The sequence below is a fragment of the Hyla sarda genome, chromosome 10 (genome assembly GCF_029499605.1).
Source record: "Hyla sarda isolate aHylSar1 chromosome 10, aHylSar1.hap1, whole genome shotgun sequence".
Taxonomy (NCBI): Eukaryota; Metazoa; Chordata; class Amphibia; order Anura; family Hylidae; genus Hyla; species Hyla sarda.
In genome coordinates, this window is record NC_079198.1 from 10,410,737 (window position 1) to 10,434,518 (window position 23,782).

At 46.3% G+C, this 23,782-nt stretch overlaps 1 protein-coding gene across 3 annotated transcripts in view; it reads right to left on the reverse strand.

Annotated features, from left to right (window-relative positions):
* Nucleotides 1-23,782, reverse strand: part of IGLON5 (IgLON family member 5) — a 464,875-nt gene that overhangs the window by 77,740 nt on the left and 363,353 nt on the right. For all 3 annotated transcript variants that reach the window (XM_056542891.1, XM_056542889.1, XM_056542892.1), the window contains exon 3: nucleotides 6,142-6,374. In XM_056542891.1, coding sequence (XP_056398866.1) covers nucleotides 6,142-6,374 — 233 coding nt within the window. The remainder of the gene's footprint in view (nucleotides 1-6,141; nucleotides 6,375-23,782) is intronic.

The window sequence follows — 23,782 nt, forward strand, 5'->3', positions numbered from 1 at the left end:
GACTTTTGTCTAAGATGTTGTCCTCAGGTTCCCAGGATCTCTCTTCAGGACCACAACCCTCCCAGTCCACTAAAAAAAAATTTTTCCCTCTGACCTTTTTGGCAGCTAAAATCTCTTTGACCGAGAAGATGTCCGAGGAGCCGGAAACAGGAGTGGGAGGAACAGATTTGGGAGAAAAACGGTTGAGGATGAGTGGTTTGAGAAGAGAGACGTGAAAGGCATTAGGGATACGAAGAGAGGGAGGAAGAAGAAGTTTATAAGAGACAGGATTAATTTGACACAAAATTTTGAAAGGACCAAGATAGCGTGGTCCCAACTTGTAGCTAGGGACACGGAAGCGGACATATTTAGCGGAGAGCCATACCTTGTCTCCAGGGGAAAAAACGGGGGGAGCTCTTCTTTTCTTATCCGCGAACTTCTTCATGCGTGATGAAGCCTGTAAGAGAGAATTTTGGGTCTCTCTCCATATGATGGAAAGGTCACGAGAAATTTCATCCACAGCGGGCAGACCAGAGGGCAAGGGAGTAGGGAGGGGGGGAAGAGGGTGACGGCCGTACACCACGAAAAATGGGGATTTGGAGGAAGACTCAGAGACCCTGAAGTTATACGAGAATTCGGCCCATGGGAGGAGATCTGCCCAGTCATCCTGGCGGGAGGAAACAAAATGTCGCAAATAATCACCCAAGATCTGGTTAATCCTTTCTACTTGTCCATTGGACTGGGGATGATATGCAGAAGAAAAATTTAATTTAATCTTGAGTTGTTTACAGAGAGCCCTCCAGAATTTAGACACGAATTGGACGCCTCTATCCGAGACAATCTGCGTAGGCAACCCGTGAAGACGAAAAATGTGTACAAAAAATTGTTTAGCCAACTGAGGCGCAGAAGGAAGACCAGGAAGAGGGATGAAATGTGCCATTTTGGAGAATCGATCAACGACCACCCAAATAACAGTGTTGCCACGGGAAGGGGGTAAATCAGTAATAAAATCCATACCAATCAGAGACCAAGGCTGTTCGGGGACAGGCAGAGGATGAAGAAAACCAGCGGGCTTCTGGCGAGGAGTCTTATCCCGGGCACAGATAGTGCAGGCTCGCACAAAGTCCACAACATCCGTCTCCAGAGTCGGCCACCAATAGAAGCGGGAGATGAGTTGCACAGATTTCTTGATACCCGCATGACCTGCGAGATGGGAGGAGTGACCCCATTTGAGGATTCCGAGGCGTTGGCGAGGAGAAACAAAGGTCTTTCCTGGAGGAGTCTGCCTGATGGAGGCAGGAGAAGTGGAGATCAGGCAGTCAGGTGGAATGATGTGTTGCGGAGAGAGTTCAACTTCTGAGGCATCCGAGGAACGAGAGAGAGCATCGGCCCTAATGTTCTTATCGGCAGGACGAAAGTGAATCTCAAAATTAAATCGGGCAAAGAACAGAGACCACCGGGCCTGGCGAGGATTCAGCCGTTGGGCAGACTGGAGGTAGGAGAGGTTCTTGTGGTCGGTGTAGATAATAACAGGAGAACTTGATCCCTCCAGCAGATGCCTCCATTCCTCAAGTGCTAATTTAATGGCTAGAAGCTCTCGATCCCCGATGGAGTAGTTCCTCTCCGCTGGAGAGAAGGTCCTAGAGAAAAAACCACAAGTGACAACATGCCCGGAAGAATTTTTTTGTAGAAGAACAGCTCCAGCTCCCACTGAGGAGGCATCAACCTCCAATAGGAAAGGTTTGGAAGGGTCAGGTCTGGAGAGGACGGGAGCCGAAGAAAAGGCAGACTTGAGTCGTTTAAAGGCGTCTTCTGCTTGAGGAGGCCAGGACTTGGGATCAGCATTTTTTTTGGTTAAAGCCACGATAGGAGCCACAATGGTAGAAAAATGTGGAATAAATTGCCTGTAATAATTGGCGAACCCCAAAAAGCGTTGGATAGCACGGAGTCCGGAGGGGCGTGGCCAATCTAAGACGGCAGAGAGTTTGTCTGGATCCATCTGTAGTCCCTGGCCAGAGACCAAATATCCTAGAAAAGGAAGAGATTGGCATTCAAACAGACATTTCTCAATTTTGGCATAGAGTTGGTTGTCACGAAGTCTCTGAAGAACCATACGGACATGCTGGCGGTGTTCTTCTAGATTGGCAGAAAAAATTAGGATATCGTCCAGATATACAACTACACAGGAGTATAACAGATCACGAAAAATTTCATTGACAAAGTCTTGGAAAACGGCAGGGGCGTTGCACAGTCCAAAGGGCATGACCAGATACTCAAAGTGTCCATCTCTGGTGTTAAATGCCGTTTTCCACTCGTCCCCCTCTCTGATGCGGATGAGGTTATAGGCGCCTCTTAAGTCCAATTTAGTGAAGATGTGGGCACCTTGGAGGCGATCAAAGAGTTCAGAGATGAGGGGTAAGGGGTAGCGGTTCTTAACCGTGATTTTATTAAGACCGCGGTAGTCAATGCAAGGACGTAGGGAGCCATCTTTTTTGGACACAAAGAAAAATCCGGCTCCGGCAGGAGAGGAGGATTTACGGATAAAGCCCTTTTTTAGATTCTCCTGGACGTATTCGGACATGGCAAGAGTCTCTGGGGCAGAGAGAGGATAAATTCTGCCCCGGGGTGGAGTAGTGCCCGGGAGGAGGTCGATAGGGCAATCATAAGGCCTGTGAGGAGGTAGAGTCTCAGCTTGTTTTTTGCAGAAAACAACCGCGAAGTCCATATAGGCCTTAGGGAGACCGGTTACTGGAGGAACCACAGAGTTACGGCAAGGGTTACTGGGAACCGGTTTTAGACAGTTCTTGGAACAAGAGGACCCCCAACTCTTGATCTCCCCAGTGGACCAATCCAGGGTAGGGGAATGAAGTTGAAGCCAGGGAAGTCCAAGGAGAATTTCCGAGGTGCAATTGGGGAGGACCAAAAGTTCAATCCTCTCATGATGAGATCCGATGCTCATAAGAAGGGGCTCCGTGCGGAAACGTATGGTACAGTCCAATCTTTCATTATTTACACAATTGATGTAGAGGGGTCTGGCGAGACTGGTCACCGGGATGTTGAACCTGTTGACGAGAGAGGCCAAAATAAAATTTCCTGCAGATCCAGAGTCCAAGAAGGCCACTGTAGAGAAGGAGAAGGCAGAGGCAGACATCCGCACAGGCACAGTAAGACGTGGAGAAGCAGAGTAGACATCAAGGACTGTCTCACTTTTGTGCGGAGTCAGCGTACGTCTTTCCAGGCGGGGAGGACGGATAGGACAATCCCTCAGGAAGTGTTCGGTACTAGCACAGTACAGGCAGAGGTTCTCCATACGGCGTCGTGTCCTCTCTTGAGGTGTCAGGCGAGACCGGTCGACCTGCATAGCCTCCACGGCGGGAGGCACAGGAACAGATTGCAGGGGACCAGAGGAGAGAGGAGCCGAGGAGAAGAAACGCCTCGTGCGAACAGAGTCCATATCTTGGCGGAGTTCCTGACGCCTTTCGGAAAAACGCATGTCAATGCGAGTGGCTAGGTGAATAAGTTCATGTAGATTAGCAGGAATTTCTCGTGCGGCCAGAACATCTTTAATGTTGCTGGATAGGCCTTTTTTGAAGGTCGCGCAGAGGGCCTCATTATTCCAGGACAATTCTGAAGCAAGAGTACGGAATTGTACGGCATACTCGCCAACGGAAGAATTACCCTGGACCAGGTTCAACAGGGCAGTCTCAGCAGAAGAGGCTCGGGCAGGTTCCTCAAAGACACTTCGGATTTCCGAGAAGAAGGAGTGTACAGAGGCAGTGACGGGGTCATTGCGGTCCCAGAGCGGTGTGGCCCATGACAGGGCTTTTCCGGACAGAAGGCTGACTACGAAAGCCACCTTAGACCTTTCAGTGGGAAACAGGTCCGACATCATCTCCAGATGCAGGGAACATTGGGAAAGAAAGCCACGGCAAAACTTAGAGTCCCCATCAAATTTATCCGGCAAGGATAAGCGTATCCCAGGAGCGGCCACTCGCTGCGGAGGAGGTGCAGGAGCTGGCGGAGAAGATGACTGCTGAAGCTGTGGTAGTAACTGTTGTAGCATAACGGTCAGTTGAGACAGCTGTTGGCCTTGTTGCGCTATCTGTTGTGACTGCTGGGCGACCACCGTGGTGAGGTCAGCGACAACTGGCAGAGGAACTTCAGCGGGATCCATGGCCGGATCTACTGTCACGATGCCGGCTGGCAGGTAGTGGATCCTCTGTGCCAGAGAGGGATTGGCGTGGACCGTGCTAGTGGACCGGTTCTAAGCCACTACTGGTTTTCACCAGAGCCCGCCGCAAAGCGGGATGGTCTTGCTGCGGCGGTAGTGACCAGGTCGTATCCACCAGCAACGGCTCACCTCTCTGGCTGCTGAAGATAGGCGCGGTACAAGGGAGTAGGCAAAAGCAAGGTCGGACGTAGCAGAAGGTCGGGGCAGGCAGCAAGGATCGTAGTCAGGGGCAACGGCAGAAGGTCTGGAAACACAGGCAAGGAACACACAAGGAACGCTTTCACTGGCACTAAGGCAACAAGATCCGGCAAGGGAGTGCAGGGGAAGTGAGGTGATATAGGGAAGTGCACAGGTGAACACACTAATTGGGACCACTGCGCCAATCAGCGGCGCAGTGGCCCTTTAAATCGCAGAGACCCGGCGCGCGCGCGCCCTAGGGAGCGGGGCCGCGCGCGCCGGGACAGAACAGACGGAGAGCGAGTCAGGTAGGGGAGCCGGGGTGCGCATCGCGAGCGGGCGCTACCCGCATCGCGGATCGCATCCCGGCTGGCAGCGGAATCGCAGCGCCCCGGGTCAGAGGACGTGACCGGAGCGCTGCCGCGGGGAGAGTGAAGCGAGCGCTCCGGGGAGGAGCGGGGACCCGGAGCGCTCGGCGTAACAAGAACTGCAGGAAAGTCCATAAACAGAATACCTAGACTGTGAATGTCTTCCCCCGGCAGAGTCACCAGTTGTGCTCCGATGAGTGTCTTGTAATTCTCTGACTCATTATTGGACTGAGCTGCCAATGCGGAGAACCTTTAATAATAACTAAAAGCAACAACCCGTAATTACATTTTATACATCATAAATGAATGTTTAGCGGCTCCAACCCACAACACATCCTCCGGCTGGAAGGCAAAGCAGAAATATGATCCCTTCCTCCTATTTTAATAATTCTGGATACAAATCTACTCATTTAACGTTCATTTTCTGAAAAGGAATATCATTGTAGGTTACACATGATGTCGGTGGTTTGGATGGACACTGACCTGCCAGAGGTTTAGATCGGGTCTAACTAATAGGTAATTATCTTCATGCACTTTATACTGAGGCCGAATGAACGGATCAAGACCACGACCGGAGGAGCGTAGACAAAGATACTGAGGTTAGAGGGTTTGTCCATGCCTTCTATAAATAAAAGAAATGGCGTCTATAGACATAAGTGATGTGTATTGTGCTGATTCGGTATTGGACATCTTTAAAGGGGTACTTCGCCCCTAGACATCTTATCCCCTATCCAAAGGATAGGGGTTAAGATGTCTTATCGCGGGGGTTGCGATGTGGGGCGGAGGCTCGTGACGTCATGGCCCTGCCCCGCTCGTGGTATCACGGCCACACACCCTCAATGCAAATCTATGGGAGGGGGCGTGACGCCCCCTCCCATAGACTTGCATTGAGGGGGCATGACCATTACGAGTGGGGCATGGCCGTGACGTCACAAGCCTCCGGAGCTGCGCCCAACGCTTTAAACGAACGCCGGGTGCAGCAGGGAGATCAAGGGGGTCCCAAGCGGCAGGACGCCTGCGATCAGACATCTTATTTAGTACCCCTTTAAAGAGGTCATCTGTTTGGTTAAAAGGGAACTCTAAAGGCAAGCTGGGTCCATTCCTTTGACCCTACCAGCTGTCAGCTTTTAGTGGGGCCAATGGGGTGTCCATGTAATGGAGATACACTAGGTATCAAGATAAAATGGCTACAACTGTGGGTTAGAGGAGATCCCAAATAGGAGATTCTATATATTTCACCAAATCCCTTCATAGGCCCATATTGTGAACCTCATCGATGGGCGAATCCATTGGAAGGTGCTTGATACCCTTTCTTGTGCGGATGGGTGAACGTGTTAATGACTATATTAGTAAACTTCCATTACATAATGATCAAAAACAACATACCTTGTACTATGAGATAGGCCTGTGTGGTATGGGGCTTGTCCTGGGTCTGGTAGGAGCAGGTATAAAGACCTTCATCCGCCACATCCAGTTGAGTGATCATGATGCTGAATTCGGTCTTGTTGTAGTTTAGTAGTCGGACACGGGAGTCTATGGACCATTTGTCATTGCCTGCGTACAGGATGTTGGAGCGGTTGAGCCAGGCCACTCGAGTCACTTGGTCATCGATGGAACAGCTGGTGGATGAGAAAAAATAAACACATAAGAACATCAAAGCCACGCCTCAGGAGACAGAGCAATATTAGACAAATTACTATAGATTACAGCGCTAACCCAGAAAGTTCTGTAAAAAAAAAAAGACAAACCAAAAATGTAGAAACCATCAGGAATTTCGTAGGTGCATCAGATATCTAACACCTGGGATCTGATCAAATCCATTAAGAGGGAGAACTTGCACAATTGGTTAAAAAAAAATTTCCCCCACTGTGTCTATCTATCTATCTATCTATCTATCTATCTATCTATCTATATAACTCTGCTGGCCATTATACCACATATTGTATATTAAATTATTAATCCACCTCCTCTCATTAAACTCAATAATCTCCTTAGTAAAGCCCTAAGAGCCTTTGCAAATGTCAAGGGTCACCTCTGAACTTGTACGTTCCATGATAACAAGACTCTGGAGGTCAACGTGACCCTATTCATGGAAGATTAAACTCACAAAGCCTACCCAAGCCTCCCTGACATCTCCACCATGCCTTTTTCTTATCCTCCACAATAAAACATTACCTTACAGCCGTCATATTGTGTCTCTTTTCTATAGACGCGTCTTCACAGCAGGATCTCTTTCCTGTTATAGCACTTAGTATGAAGCCGGATCCGATAACCCCGTTATTTCTTTATGTGGTAAAATAAAGTCTCTCTCTCTAACCTCTATAGACTCCTACGGTCTTCTAATCCAGAGCACAGGGGCCCAGCTGAGTTGTCAAGAGCCTAAAGAGTTCAAAACTTTCTTCATTGCATTGGTTGCCATGCGGGAATATACCTGAATTTAGAGATGCCGGGGATGGTTGCGAGGAGCGATGGGAAGCGTTGGGAAGCTGGGGCTGGATCAAAGGGATTGAGGCAATCCGGTACCATAGAAAGAAGATGTCAGCCATTGATGTTTGTTCTATAGAACTCTGTTCTTATATATCATAAGACAAAGTCGGAGCCATCGGAGACAAAGCAACTAGTAAGGTCTACATCACCCCCCTCCCTTCCCAAAGAAAAAGAGAAGACTTATACACATGTAACACGGAAACTTCTAGGCAGGCCTTTATCTCCATCTCCTGTTGGCCCCATTTCCCTTCTCTATGGATCACATGAACCTGTGGCAGTGTGCAATTTTAGGAAATTTGGTAGACCCATACTCCTAAAAGGTAGGTCAACTGGGCAACAGCAGTAACAAGCCCTCCTATCTTTGGGATGGGGACCCACTTTTACTTTCACTTTCAGTTAGGCCATGTTCACATGAGCATAATGCAGATGCCTGATCACATGACTCATGACCCAAACTGAGTCCATCCATCTAGATCAGTGGTCTCAAACTGTGGCCCTCCAGATGTTGCAAAGCTTGAACTCTCCATCTCCTGTTGGTCCCATTTCCCTTCTCTATGGATCTAATGAACCCGTGACAGGGTACAATTTTAGGAAATTTGGGAGATCCATACTCCTAAAAGGTAGGTCAACTGGGCAGTGGCAGTAACAAGCCCTCCTATCTTTGGAATGGGGACCCACTTTCACTTTCAGTTAGGCCATGTTCACATGAGCATAATGCAGATGCTTGATCATGTGACTCATGACCCAAACTTAGTCCATCCATCTAGATCAGTGGCCTCAAACTGTGGCCCCCCTGATGTTGCAAAACTTGAAGTTTTGCAACATCTGAAGGGCCACAGTTTAAGACCACTGATCTAGATCTACAGTCAGACCATGACTTTCCTCGTGTGAAACCGGCCTTAGTTGGATGCAACCAACTATGCCCATAAGTGCCATCACCAGGCTTTCCTGAGACCATGAATGGAACCTAGATGTGTATAGGTATATAGAGCTACACCTTTCAGTCTTCACTGTAGTTGTGGCATTCTATTTGTGACCTGCACGGCACCTTGTATGCCGCAATCGATGATTATTTTCCACGAGAGATGTTACATCTGCAACTAGAATCTATGGGGCCTCTGTTAAGCCAATGAATAACTAAAGAGGCCATAACATTATTGATTCTTCGAGGAGGTTCCATAAATCCATACACCCTCTATTAACAGATATATATTACCCCGATGATCATACTTGTCGATAGAATAAACGCAGCGCACAACATGTGACGAATGAGGATTTATTCCACCCCTCGGCAGCTCGTTCCCTGGCAGATGTCTCCTTATTAGAGTCGCCTTCCATCTTAGTGAGGTTTTTATAAGAGCCATCCGCTCGGTCTTAGGAGAAAGCCATATTTTAATTTTAAGGACGCCCCGTCCCTGGTCTTTGAACGTCTCATGCGCCAGAGGAATCCTGGTTTTGAACGTTTTTGGAGATTGTGTTGGAAGCGCGGTCCTCTGGGAGACATTCCCTCCTTTATAATACTACTCCCCTGATAAAACATCACAGTCTCAACATGTCAGAATTGATCTGGATTACCGCCCGCGGAGAGATCATAATATAGTTATGATTACTGCGAGACGGACACATAAATCACCGCGGAAGGAAGAGGCCTGTTAACCCTTCTGATACCAGAGCTTTATCATTTTACGTATGAAACTGGTGGGCTGAGTGCTCCATAACATGAGGAAGACCATATTGTGGTGGCTAAGTATGTAAGATGTTACCCCGTGCTCCTGCTGTCCTGTCAGGCAGCCTCCTTCAGTGTCCCCAAGGCCCCCTGATCTTGTTTCCCCAATGTAAATATGTTTTACCATGTAAAGTGTTATAAAATGTGATGTTGCTTTAAGGGTTATACCATGTGACTTGTCATGTGATTGTTACCCAGGAGGTACCAGTGAGCAGGTGATCACAAGAGTGACCTATGGGCTCCCTGACAGTCTCCCCCATATAAGTCCTGGGTGGAGCTTCGCTCTCTTTCTTCGGCTGAGATCCAGTGCAGTCTTGTCTAGTGTGTGTGTCCAGAGTGTTGGAGACCTCAAAGTCCAGTCCTGCAGCCGCCATCAAGTCAAGTAAGATAAAGTCACAGCTTTATGAGTCAAGTCAGTCCCTGTTATCTGTCATGCCAGCATGGTCTGCATTCAATTGTCCAGTCCTACTACAAGTCCCAGCAAGCCCTTAAGGTCTCTGCATCACTGGTCACCTCCTTGGGCCCTGGCTGAGCTGTATAGACTTTACCATCTGTCTACCCTCAGTAAAGCTACCGTTGTCCATAACTTGGCGTCAGAGTCTTTATTTGGCACTGTACCTAGCCCAGGATCCAGTGGTATACCTTTGGGTGGCTGCAGGCTAAACCACACCCTGGTGTCATGAATACAAGGGGTTAATGCCATCTGCCCCATGGGTAACAACATCTGCCCTCATCGCACCCTGCTACCACAATAAATGTCCTTTTCAACACCTCCCCCCCCCCCCCCCCCCCCGCCAAAGAAGACATTGTGGTTTCTGGTGGACCCCTGTCCTATCCATGTGACTCCATGTGGACCCCTGTCCTTTCCATGTGACTCCATGTGGACCCCTGTCCTATCCATGTGAGTCCATGTGGACCCCTGTCCTTTCCATGTGATTCCATGTGGACCCTTGTCCTTTCCATTTGATTCCATGTGGACCCTTGTCCTATCCATGTGATTCCAGTTGGACCCCTGTCCTATTCATGTGATTCAGATGGACCCCTGTCCTATCCATGTGATTTTGGATGGGACCCAGTCGTATCCATGTGATTTGGGATTGACCCGTTTTGTCAATGTGATTCCAGGTGGACCCCTGTCCTATCCATGTGATTCAGGATGGGCCCTTGTCCTATCCATGTGATTCAGGATAGGCCCTTGTCCTATCCATCTGATTCCTGTTGGACCCCTGTCCCATCCTTGTGATTCCTGGTGGACCCCTATCCTATCAATGTGATACTATGTGGACCCATGTCCTATTCATTTGATTTCAGGTGGGCCCCTGTCTTATCCAGGTAATTCTGGGTGGATTCCTGTCTTATCAATGTGATTCCGGATAGACCCCTGTCCTATTCAAGTGATTTCAGGTGGGCCCCTGTCCTATCCATGTGATTCGGGATGGACCCCTGTTCTTGTCCTATCCATGTGATTCGGGATGGACCCCTGTCCTTATTCTATCCATGTGATTCCAGGTGGACCCCTGTCCTATCCATGTGATTCCGGGTGGGCCCTGTCCTATCCATGTGTTTTGGGGTGGGCCCCTGTCCTATCTATGTGATTCAGGTTAGACCCCTTTCCTATCCATGTGATTCGGGGTGGACCCCTGTCCTATCCATGTGATTTGAGGTGGGCCCCTGTCCTATCCATGTGATTCAGGTTAGACCCCTGTCCTATCCATGTGATTCCAGGTGGACCCCTGTCCTATCCATGTGATTCGCGGTGGACCCCTGTCCTATCCATGTGATTTGGGGTGGACCCCTGTCCTATCCATGTGATTCAGGGTGGACCCCTGTCCTATCCATGTGATTCACGGTGGACACCTGTCCTATCCATGTGATTCGGGGTGGACCCCTGTCCTATCCATGTGATTCCAGGTGGACCCCTGTCCTATCCATGTGATTCACGGTGGACACCTGTCCTATCCATGTGATTCGGGGTGGACCCCTGTCCTATCCATGTGATTTGGGGTGGGCCCCTGTCCTATCCATGTGATTCAGGTTGGACCCCTGTCCTATCCATGTGATTCCAGGTGGACCCCTGTCCTATCCATGTGATTCGCGGTGGACCCCTGTCCTATCCATGTGATTTGGGGTGGACCCCTGTCCTATCCATGTGATTCAGGGTGGACCCCTGTCCTATCCATGTGATTCCAGGTGGACCCCTGTCCTATCCATGTGATTCACGGTGGACACCTGTCCTATCCATGTGATTCCAGGTGGACCCTTGTCCTATCCATGTGATTCGCGGTGGACCCCTGTCCTATCCATGTGATTCGGGATGGACCCCTGTTCTTGTCCTATCCATGTGATTCGGGATGGACCCCTGTCCTTGTTCTATCCATGTCATTCCAGGTGGACCCCTGTCCTATCCATGTGATTCGCGGTGGACCCCTGTCCTATCCATGTGATTTGGGGTGGACCCCTGTCCTATCCATGTGATTCAGGGTGGATCCCTGTCCTATCCATGTGATTCCAGGTGGACCCCTGTCCTATCCATGTGATTCACGGTGGACACCTGTCCTATCCATGTGATTCCAGGTGGACCCTTGTCCTATCCATGTGATTCGCGGTGGACCCCTGTCCTATCCATGTGATTCCAGGTGGACCCCTGTCCTATCAATGTGATTCGGGGTGGACACCTGTCCTATCCATGTGATTCGGGGTGGACCCCTGTCCTATCCATGTGATTCAGGGTGGACCCCTATCCTATCCATGTGATTCCAGGTGGACCCCTGTCCTATCCATCAGAAAGTTCTTCTAAGATCATGGATACCCAACCATAACTCTACACCAGCTCAAATTTACATGTTCCTATGACACCTCTGTTTTTTTCTGACTTCTTTGGACCATCTAACCTTGAGCCTGCTGTCAGTACTCCACAATGTACAATTGTGACATTTTTGACACATTGCTGACACCATATCCCTGATGTAGTCTTAAGACAAGATGTGAATCCATCCTCATACAGTAAAACCTCTTCAAAAGACCAACTCTTTGAGAAGATCACCATCCTATCCAGACCAGAAGTCACGTGACAGATTTTCAGCCATCGTACATTATGCATTGTGGTCATTTTCTTTGATTAGACCGCCCCTGCAGAGGACCACTTTTTAATGCAATTTTAGGTGGTGTTCTCAAAGGGATTTGACTTCATATGGAGGTTGCTATGGTGGAACCAACTTTTTGAAACACCAGGAGGAATGGGTGGTTCTTAGAGGTATCACTCACAAAAGGGAAGGTTTAAGGTAATCTGTCATCACTTCCATACTATCCTGATCATGAGTGATCATGGAGGTCCTGGTGACCTCCGCCTGTCTTGCTTGTCTTGATTGATGGATCTCTTCCTATAGCTAAACAGGGAAAGATCCATCAATCGAGGATAGTGGGTGGGTAGAAGCTGCCAGAGACAGTCTCGAAAACTCGTGGTTCAGGCAGCATGAAACTAATGACATCCATGTTCTCCTGGTAGAGTTGTTCCTTAAAGAGATTGTCCTCTTTGAACATATTCTACTTGCTAGAAAGGTGCCTTGACCATAAACTGTTTTAAAAGTATCTTAGAGATTAGCTTCAATCTATGGAAGTAAGAGCTTAAAGGGGTACTCTGCCCCTAGACATCTTATCTGCTATCAAAAGATCGATGGAGACGCCAATCAATCTTGGCTGCGGCACCCCAGACATCCGGATGACTGGCAATGCGGGGCGGAGGCTCGTGACGCCATGGTCACGCCCTGCTCGTGACGTCACGGCCATGCCCCCTCAATGCAAGTCTATGGGAGGGGGTGTGACGTCCGTCATGCCCCCTCCCATAGACTTGCATAGAGGGTGTGTGGCCGTGACGTCACAAGCGGGGTGCGGCTGAGATGTCTCGAGTCTCCGACGCTGCACCCTACGCACTAAACAAACCCCGGGTGCAGCAGGGAGATTGCGGGGGTCCCCAGCAGTGGGACTCCCGTGATCAGACATCTTGTCCCCAATCCTTTGGATAGGAGATAAAATATCTAGGGGCGGAGTACCACTTTAATTTCTCTGCAGCACCCTGCCAGGCAAAACTAAGTATTACATGCAGGTCTTGGAGAGTAAGAGATCTTTGTAACTGGTCTCCACTCAGTAGAGGACCCCCTTGAAGGGGTACTCCGGCGCTTAGACATCTTATCCCCTAAACAAAGGATAGGGGATAAGACGCCTGATCGCGGGGGTTCCGCCGCTGGGGACCCCTGTGATCTTGCACGCCGCACCCCGTTAGAATCAGTCCCCAGAGCGTGTTCGCTCCGGGTTTGATTACTGTCGATCACGGGGACGAAGCATTGTGCCGTCATGGCTCCGCCCCCGTGTGACAGCTGTCACGCCCCCTCTCATAGGCTTGCATTGACGGTGCGGAGCCGTGACGTCACAATGCTCCGTCCCTGTGATCTACAGTAATCAGACCCAGAGTGAACACGCTCCGGGGACCGATTCTAACGGGGTGCGGCGTGCATGATCACGGGGGTCCCCAGTGGCGAAACCCCCCAATCAGGTATCTTATCCCCTATACTTTGGATGTCTAAGCACTGGAGTACCCCTTTAATTAACTCTGAATTCCCTTACAAGGTTTTCAGAATCAGACAGCAAAGTTACAGTGTTGCTCTTTAAGCCAAAATTTAATTCCGGATAAAAAAAAAAAAAAAGAACCCAGTTATTTCGAGGTTTCCGAGACTTTTTCAAAAGCAATATGTGAAACCCCCCGACGGCCTCGCGGAATAAGACAACAAGGCTGATAACTATTTGCATCTGTTCCTGAGCTTCACAACTTCCACCAGAGATTTGAGGCATTGATGTGTTCTTTGTGTCAAGGTCACGCGGGGACTTCAATGTCACAATTAGTGACAGCTGGTCCTAAAGCCGCGGGGAGCCCAGCATGGACTGGCAGGGCGGATAATAATGCAGAGCATGTCGCCACTCTTATACAGTAGATGTCAAGTAACAGCAAACACTATACCACAGATCACTCTAGAAGCAACCTGTACAAAAACATTGGCGCAGTTATAGGAGGTGTAGGGTTCATTTACACCGGACACCAGGTGCCCAATGGAGCCCAGCAGCCCCTATGGTATATATGGTATATAGGGGACTGCGGTTCTACTAATGCACGTAGCGGTCATAGAGCCAAGAATGTCACGATACCTCCTTGATGGTGATCCATTCCTTGTGTCTTTATATTGACCCTATTTCATCAAGACTGGGTTTCTGTATCATGGCTGAAAAGGAGGTGCCGCCATATTGTGCTTTTCCTGCCTCTGATCCTGACATATGCATGAACTCTTAGTGTGGCTGAGGAGGTACATGGGCTCTGGATGAGAGCTTTGGGAGCCCCCTGATACACATTAGATCAGGGCTACTTTAATTTACTTTTAGTAAGGGTCCGATTATCCAAGTCTGCAATCAGGTGATGGTCTAAGATGAACACCTATCTATCTCATATCTATCTATCTCATATCTATCTCAAATCTATCTATCTCATATCTATGTATCTATCTCATAGTTACATAGTTACATAGTTAGTATGGTTGAAAAAAGACATACGTCCATCAAGTCCAACCAGGGGATTGAAGGGAAGGATGTAAGGGGATAAGGGAAAGGGATGTAGTTTTATAATTCTGCATAAGCTTTAATGTTATTTTGTTCCAGGAATGTATCTAACCCTGTTTTAAAGCTGTTAATTGTTCCTGCTGTGACCAGTTCCTGAGGTAGACCGTTCCATAAATTCACAGTCCTCACGGTAAAGATATATATCTATCTCATATCTATCTCATATCTATCTATCTATCTCATATCTATCTATCTATCTATCTCATATCTATCTATCTATACAAAGAATACCGTGGTGGGACGGTCCAAGCTATTTGGCCGCCAAATTGCAAGCTAAGTATCTCACTATTTCATTACTGCACCATAGCTGAATAACTTCTCATGTTGTATCTATATACTCATGTTTTATCTATATATTTGTGCTAGCAGTGTGCTGCTGTATTCTCCTGTTGCTGTATATTTAGCCCAGCAGCGTGCACCTGTAAGCCAGGTCCGTATAATAGTTTGGAATCAATAGTGCTGGCCAACTTATTCTTTGTTTGTATTACACATACGGGGGAGTGGCTACCTCCATGTTGGTTCTTGCACCCCACCCACCTCTATCAGGTGTATATAAGGTGTCTTGGATGTTTCAGACCTTGCAATGCCTGTTGAGCTGTTCACACAGAGGCATATACACAGTGTAGGGTCCGTCCCAATGAGATTACCTTACCATGGTGGGATGGTCCAAGCTATTTGGCCGCCAAATTGCAAGCTAAGTATCTCAATATTTCATTACTGCACCATAGCTGAATAGCTTCTCATGTTGTATCTATATACTCATGTTTTATCTATATCTTTGTGCTAGCAGTGTGCTGCTGTATTCTCCTGTTGCTGTATATTTAGCCCAGCAGCGTGCACCTGTAAGCCAGGTCCGTATAATAGTTTGGAATCAATAGTGCTGGCCAACTTATTCTTTGTTTGTATTACACATACGGGGGAGTGGCTACCTCCATGTTGGTTCTTGCACCCCACCCACCTCTATCAGGTGTATATAAGGTGTCTTGGATGTTTCAGACCTTGCAATGCCTGTTGAGCTGTTCACACAGAGGCATATACACAGTGTAGGGTCCGTCCCAATGAGATTACCTTACCATGGTGGGATGGTCCAATCTATTTGGCCGCCAAATTGCAAGCTAAGTATCTCACTATTTCATTACTGCACCATAGCTGAATAGCTTCTCATGTTGTATCTATATACTCATGTTTTATCTACATCTTTGTGCTAGCAGTGTGCTGCAGTATTCTCCTGTTGCTATCTATCTATCTATCTATCTCATATCTATCTATCTATCTCATATCTATCTATCTTTCTATCTCATATCTATCTATCTCATATCTATCTATCTATCTATCTATCTTATATCTATCTATCTATCTCATATCTATCTATCATCTATCTCATCTATCTATCTCATATCTATCTATCTATCTATCTATCTATCTATCTATCTATCTATCTCATATCTATCTATCTATCTATCTATCTATCTATCTATCTCATATCTATCTATCTATCTATCTATCTCATATCTATCTATCTATCTATCTATCTATCTCTTATCTATCTATCTATCTATCTATCTTATATCTATCTCATATGTATCTCATATCTATCTATCTATCTCATATCTATCTATCTATCCATCTCTTATTTATCTCATATCTATCTATCTCTTATCTATCTCATATCTATCTATCTCTTATCTATCTCATATCTATCTATCTATCTCATATCTATCTTTCATATTTTAAATGCAACAAGTTACAGACAAGTCAGAAATAAATATAATACCATATATGTTTCTATGAAATATAATTGTTCCAGAAGAATCGTGTGTGACCAGGGGGCGCATGTATTTGGGTCACCAGAGACCAGGTCCGTGGCTTAGTCATCCCTAGAACAGTGCGGCACTATATTCATGGCCTCCACAATCTGGTAAATGGGAGCGGTGTTATTAATGCCCAGATGTCACGCATTGCGCCCATTCTGCACTTGTACATTGTCATGTTTTTTGATTAACAACCCCTGGAAGGTCGCGTCAAGCATCTGTCAGAGCGGAGAAAATGTGTGTACGGCTCCCACGCTCTGTATATCTTCACATGCAAAAGATTTGTTTCCTAACCGACTGATGCAAATGAATTGGGGAAATGGGGATTTCATTAAACAGCGGATGAAAGGAACATAGGAATATTAAGCTGAAAAGGGAAACTTGAGACGGAAACGACTGGAAAAAAAAAGGGGGAAAAAACCGCTGCCAAAATGAAAAATAATGAAATGCGTCACACCGCAACGTGTCACACTACATCCCACCGCAATTATACAAAAGGGAACCATTACCAGCCAGGCAGACATGACCTCATTTTTGGCTTCTCGTACCCGTGTCCCCAATTCATCTTCAGGGAACCAATCAGGAAAGCCTACAGCTGGTGTTTGGTGCTTTGTGTTCGGCGGTATGATGCTTAGGACCGATTATGATATAGTTGCATGCAGGGTTGGTGCAAGGATTTTTGCCACCCTAGGCAAAAGCTAATTTTGCTGCCCATTGGCTCCACCCCACCTTACTTCTGGGGTGACACACTGTAACTAGCCTCCTCCTCATGCTGCTGGCTGAGCAAGTGATTTGGATGCTGGTTATCTGACTTTCTTGCAATGCCACCCATCAAGAGGGCGCCCTAAGCAACTGCCTATTTTGCCTATAGGCAGAGCCGGCCCTGGTTGCGTGCAGAAACCAAGGTCAGTATACAGATACCTTACTAATTCATATGCATGCTACATTGTACCAACCAAACAGGACTGGGGTTTAAAATTTGTATGGGTTAAGGTAGATAAGTGGCTACTAAAAACATCACACCCTGCTTATCTAAAAGGATCTGGCAACAATTCTTCTATTCTGTATAACTTATGCCAAATTAACTTCACTCTGTTCATTTGGCATCTAAGTATTTTTTATTTTTATTTTTTTGTCAGTTCCACCCCTCACCACATGGAGTGCTGTTAAGAAGACACATATCTGGGGAGAAGGTGAAGCTAATGCTCTAAAGCTCCACCTAGCGGTAAATTATATTAATGCTATATCATAACATGTGCAATGTAATTCTACAATGTTGAAAAACCTCAACTCCCATCATTCCCGGATGGCCGTTGGCTGCTGCTGTCTGGGCATGCTGGCAGTTAAAGTTCTGCAACATCTGGAGGGCCACAGTTTGAGGCTACAGTTCCACAAGAATCTTTATTCAAAAACATCAGGCACTGCTTAGCTAAGAGGACCTGGCAACAAAAATTCTATTAGGAAGGGCCATTCTGTGGCCAACGTAATTGTATAACATATGTCAAATTGACCACTTTTTGTTCATTTAGGCACCTCTCAAGTAATTTTATTATTTTTTTTTGCAATTCCACCACTGACCACATGAAGTGCTGTTAAGAAAAGAAATATCTGGGAGGAAGGTGAAGTTAATGCTCTAAAGCTCCACCTAATGGTAAATTATGTTAGTGCAATATTAACATGTGCAATGTGCAGCCAATGGCTGTCGAGGCATGCTGAAAGTTGAAGTTTTGCAACATCTGGAGGGCCACACTTTGTGACCGCTGTTCTACAAGAATCCATATTGACCACTATGGCTACCAAAAACATCTGCCCCCTGCTTATTTAAGAACTGGCAACTAAAGTCCTGTTAGTTAGGCCTATTTTGTGGTGAACTTGACTGTATAACATATGCCAAATTCATTTTACCTTCTTCACTAAGGCATCTAAGTAATTTTTTTTCTTTTTTACAATTCCTCCCCTGACCACATGGAGTGCTGTTAAGAATACACATACCTGAGAGGAAGGTGAAGCTAATGCTCCAAAGCTCCATCTAGTGGTAAATATAGTTAGTGCAATATTAACATGTGCAATTTTATTTAACAAAAATCTCTATTTACCACTAGGTGGAGCTTAAGAGCATTAGCTTCACCTTCCTCCCAGATATGTGTTTTTAAAACAGCACTCCAAGTGGTCAGGGGTGGAATTGAAGATGTGTGTTTTGTATTTTTTGACCAAAATGAGAAGAATTTGATTTGGCAATGGTATGATATCCACGCTGTTTGGTTAGTGTGACCCTATGTGAGAGTAGATATAATAGAGTAGTCATAAAGTAAAGGGCACCGAAGTATTCCTATAACTCTGCTGATGCAGTGTATCTTCCTCCAACTTAAAGCAATATCCTTTCCACTTTAGAGAACTCTCAATGCACAGAAGTATTCTGAGGAGAGACGCGTAAATAGATTTAAACATTTCTGCTCCGTAGTCAGGAAAATCAAGGTTTAATAAGCTGGGATGGTTTCGAATGAAATTCTGGCTGGGAAATCCCAGGGGAGGGTCGAGATTCATTGCCAGTTGCTGTACTTCAGGTCGCAGAGTTGCCGCTCCACTTGATATATATATAAAGAGACGCTTGACGCTCGTAACCCTCGCACTGCCAGGTTGTACTACATTAAGGTATATGTACATAAAAAACTGGTGTAAGGTCCACGAGGAGGGGCACAATTTCACCTTTGGGACCCAGACACTGCCTAAGCCCATATTGCAGTAGGGCTTTGTAAACTAAAGCCTATCTGGAAACCCCAGGTTATACAACCCATGGGAAAAAATTCTGGTATCCCCAAATTTAGAGGATCTCCCAATCTCCCAACTTTTTTTTGCATCATAGCAAATAGACAAATCACAGATAGACACAGCACATGCCTCAAAGGGAATGGTATCACGCAACGTTATGGGGAAAACATTTCCGGCACCACCTTTCAATCCCGACACAAGTCAAACAAAAAGATTCTAATGGTGTAAGGGAAAGTGCTTAAAGGGGTACTCCAATGGAAAACATTTTTCTTTAAATCAACTGGTGCCAGAAAGTTTAACAGATTTGGAAATGACGTCTATTTAAAAATCGTAATCCTTCCAGTACTTATCAGCTCCACAGGAAGTTCTTTCCATTTTGAATTTCTTTTCTGTCTGACCACAGTGCTCTCTGCTGACACCTCTGTCTATGTCAGGAACTGTCCAGAGTAGGGACAAATCCTCATAGCAAACCTCTCCCGTTCTGGATAGTTCCTGAAGAAAATCATTTCCTCTGTAGTATACAGCAGCTGATAAGTACTGGAAGGATTACGATTTTTAAATAGAAGTCATTTACCTTTCTGGCACCAGTTGATTTAAAAAAAACACATTGTTTTCCAGTGGAGTACCCTTTAAATATCCTACTGAGCTTTAAGCTGACTCATTGATAGAAAACATGGAAATCCAACACAGAGTGTAGCAGAAGAGGTTAGTTGTTCCCAGTCAGCTGTGTGTAAAATAGTAAAATATGGTGTAAGTGTAAAGAAAACATACCGGTAGACCAAGGAACATATCAAGGAGTCAGGTTGGAGAACACTGCTCTACTTGATCTTCAAAAATATCCATAAGTAGTGACACCCATTGGTCTTACTTCATGAGTAGAACCATTGGTGCTAGAACATTTTGTTCCCAATGCTGGCTGCGGGGGTCGTGACGTCATGGCCACACCCCCTCAAAGCAAGCCTATGGGAGGGGGCGTGGCATCCACCACGCCCCCTCCCATAGGCTTGCATTGAGGGTGTGTGGTCGTGACATCACCACCCCCGCAGCCTGCACCCAGCGTTGGGAACAAAATGTTCCGAACGCTGGGGCAGTGGAGTACCCCTTTAAGGCCCCTGGGCTCACATTAGTGTTTTGTCTCTCCCTCATGCTTCATACTGCTGCTCATCTTGTTCTTATTATCTTCTATGTCTATGGACAACGCCCCCAGTACAAGGAGAGAAGATTCCTATTATAGCCAAGACTTTCTGATCAAGCGTAAATAATCAGAAAAAATTTAAATTATTAAAATCTTAAAGTGCAGATTCTACAGAGCTATAGATGTGTCTCATTGATAGAAAACATGACCCCCAACAAGAGAGCTTTTGTATTAATGGAAAGGTTTATAAAACTCCTTCAAGATGGAAATGTAACACAGAGTGTAGCAGAAGATGTTGGTTGTTTCCAGTCAGCTGTGTGTAAAATACGGTGCAATTGTAAAGAAGATAGGAAGGATATAAAAAGGAAAACATGTAGGTAGAACAAGGAAGATATTAACATGTGAGGATAGAAAACTTACAGCAATATTCCTAGAAAATAGAATGTGCCGCAACACGCATTGCAGAAACGGCAGTTAAAGGGGTACTCCGCCCCTAGACATCTTATCCCCTATCCAAAGGATAGAGGATAAGATGTCTGATTGCGGGGGTCCCGCCGGACCATGTCTATGGACAATGTCCGCAGTACATGGAGAGAAGATTTCTATCATAGCAAGGACTTTCTGATAAAACGTGTCTTGACGACCTCATCGTTGGGCAATGACTGGATTCTAATGGTCAAATTCTGTGCCACATCTCAATAGAAGGCACTGAGTTTTTATTCCCCAATAAAAAGAAATCCAAAAACAATCCCACCTCCAATAACAAGGTTCGGAGTCGTCCTTATGGAATGTTTAACCCTGTGTGCGCCCGAAGTCTTGCTGATTATATCCAAGACAGATGGTAATTTGGGTTCGATATAGAAAGCCTCATTACACAGACAGAATAGCAGTTTTCCCTCCCAATGAAGACGGAGAATGTCCTAATTCCTGAACTGAACAGTCATTCGCGGAACAGCTACTCTCCCAATTTGCAGACTGTCACCTTATTTGCCCTCTTTTCACGTCACTCCATAAAAAACCTCTATAAGCGGCATCTTCTAAATTCTGTCTCTAAACAAGCCAATGGAAATTGTCAGATCTGTCGCTATCTTCTTAACACTAGATCTGCAACTTTTTTAACATTTATTAGATTCATGTTTCTCAGTAACTAATTTTAAAGGGGTTCTCCACCATAAGGTGACTTTAGTACTTTCCTGCCAGAGGGTCATGGACATGCTTAGGAAGGATCTGCGCTTGTCTTGGGGCTAAATGGTTGTGTTGTGAGATTACCATAATGCTGTGGCTTTCTTTTTGTGAAATGGCTATTTCCTGTTGGAGTTCCCTCCCTCCAACTACAAGTCCAAAGATCCCTTGTTTGTAAGCGTGAGGTTGCTTTTCTCCCTCCCACACAACAGTCACCCCACCCATTGAAGCACACCAGGGACAATTCCCTGCAGCTCTGTGAAAAATGATCCCCCTTCCACCCAATGGTTGCTTCGAAACCTCTTCCTGGCATTCAGAGGGTAGACAGAAAGGCAAAAGTAACTCAAATAACCGCTGGTTACAATCAAGGTCAGTAGAATACCATCTCTGACCGTACAACATGTCCAACCTTACAGCAGATGGGCTACAGCATTGGAAGACCACACCGAGGGCAATTCGTGTCAGCGAAGAACAGGAAACTAAGGCTGCAATTCACACAGGTCACCAAAACTTGACCATGGAAGATGGAAGAACATTGTCTGGTCTGATGAGTCTCGATTCCAGCTGCAACATTCAGATGGCAGGGTCAGAATTTCTGGGCACTTTGGGCCCCTTAGTAACAATTGATCCTGGTATGAACACCACAGCCTACCTGAGTATTGCTACTGACCATGTCAATACCTTTATGACCACAGTGGACCCATCTTCTGATACTTCCAGCAGGATAATGCCCCACGTCACATGACATAATCTCATACAGGACAATTAGGTCACTGGTCCAAAACAAATAGTATCGACAGTTCACCCAGATCAGCCTCCACACCTGTGCATGGACCTGCCGGTCCCACCCCCGGCTTCACTGCGGAACAATGCCAGGAAGAAAGCGTCCAGCATCCAGGTTAAGGTAAAACAGGGTATTCTTTATTGGATAGCTTGCATGTACACGGTAAAAACTCTGATGCGTTTCACGCTTTCGTGCTTAGTCATGGAGTCAACTCCTCCGCATAGAGGAACTGTGTGATGTCATCATGTCCATATGGAGGAACTGTGTGATGTCATCATGTCCATATAAAGGAACTGTGTGATGTCATCATGTCCGTATAGAGGAACTGTGTGATGTCATCATGTCCATATGGAGGAACTGTGTGATGTCATCATGTCCGTATGGAAAAACTGTGTGATGTCATCATGTCCATATGGAGGAACTGTGTGATGTCATCATGTCTATATGGAGGAACTGTGTGATGTCATCATATCCATATGGAGAACTGTGTGATGTCATCATGTCTATATGGAGGAACTGTGTGATGTCATCATGTCTATATGGAGGAACTGTGTGATGTCATCATGTCTATATGGAGGAAAATCTCTGAGGAATGTTACCTGCACCTTGAAGAAAGTATAAAAGGGGCCAGACCTGGGGCCAGCAAGATGTACCTAATAAAGTGGGCATCTTGTAGGCCATGATAAGTAAATTTGCTCTGTAGTGGCATAAGGTGGCCGGATGAACTAGTTTTGTCCCTCTAAGAAAACTCTTACCCCAGTCTGGTGGCCCGTGTGTCATCTCCGTTGGGGTACGCTTAGTAATACAAGCTCTTCCATTTATTACTCATCGGTACGAGCGGCGCCTAATATCGATGCCATTCACACACACGGGCGCGTGTATATTTTTTTACACTTAATCGGCCAATTTAATGCAAATTCAGTATCAAGGCACCATGTGGCGTGCTCTCATGTGGCAGGGGGACCACTTGACCCTCTCAAGTGCCAGTGTAGGCTGCATCTCCCACCATTGACTCTACAGGACACCATATAGAGCGAAGGAAAGAGCAAATTATGTTCGTGTGAATGGAGGCGAAAATCAGGGCTATCGCTATAGCGATAGCCCTGATTTTCGTCTCCATTCACACGAAAATAATTTGCTCTTTACTTCGCTCCGATTTCCTTTCCATCTATTTCTGCAGGAAAATCTCCGTCTCATCCTGTTTAGGCCTAAAAAGATGATCCACTTACGGAACCGCACAGATGTCATTCCCATTTCTCATCTCTATATGGGTCCTGTAGGTTCACCGAAACCCCTTCCCGGCATTCAGAAGTTTTTTTTTTTCTTCTTCTTCCATTGCTTAAATTACAGTGTAGGCAGCACGAGGAGAAAAAAAAACCCATTAGATTCTGACAGCTCGGCATGCTGTAATTTCTTCTATAAATACCGATCCGGTGGAAAGTATCAAACCCTACAATGAGTCCTCAATACAA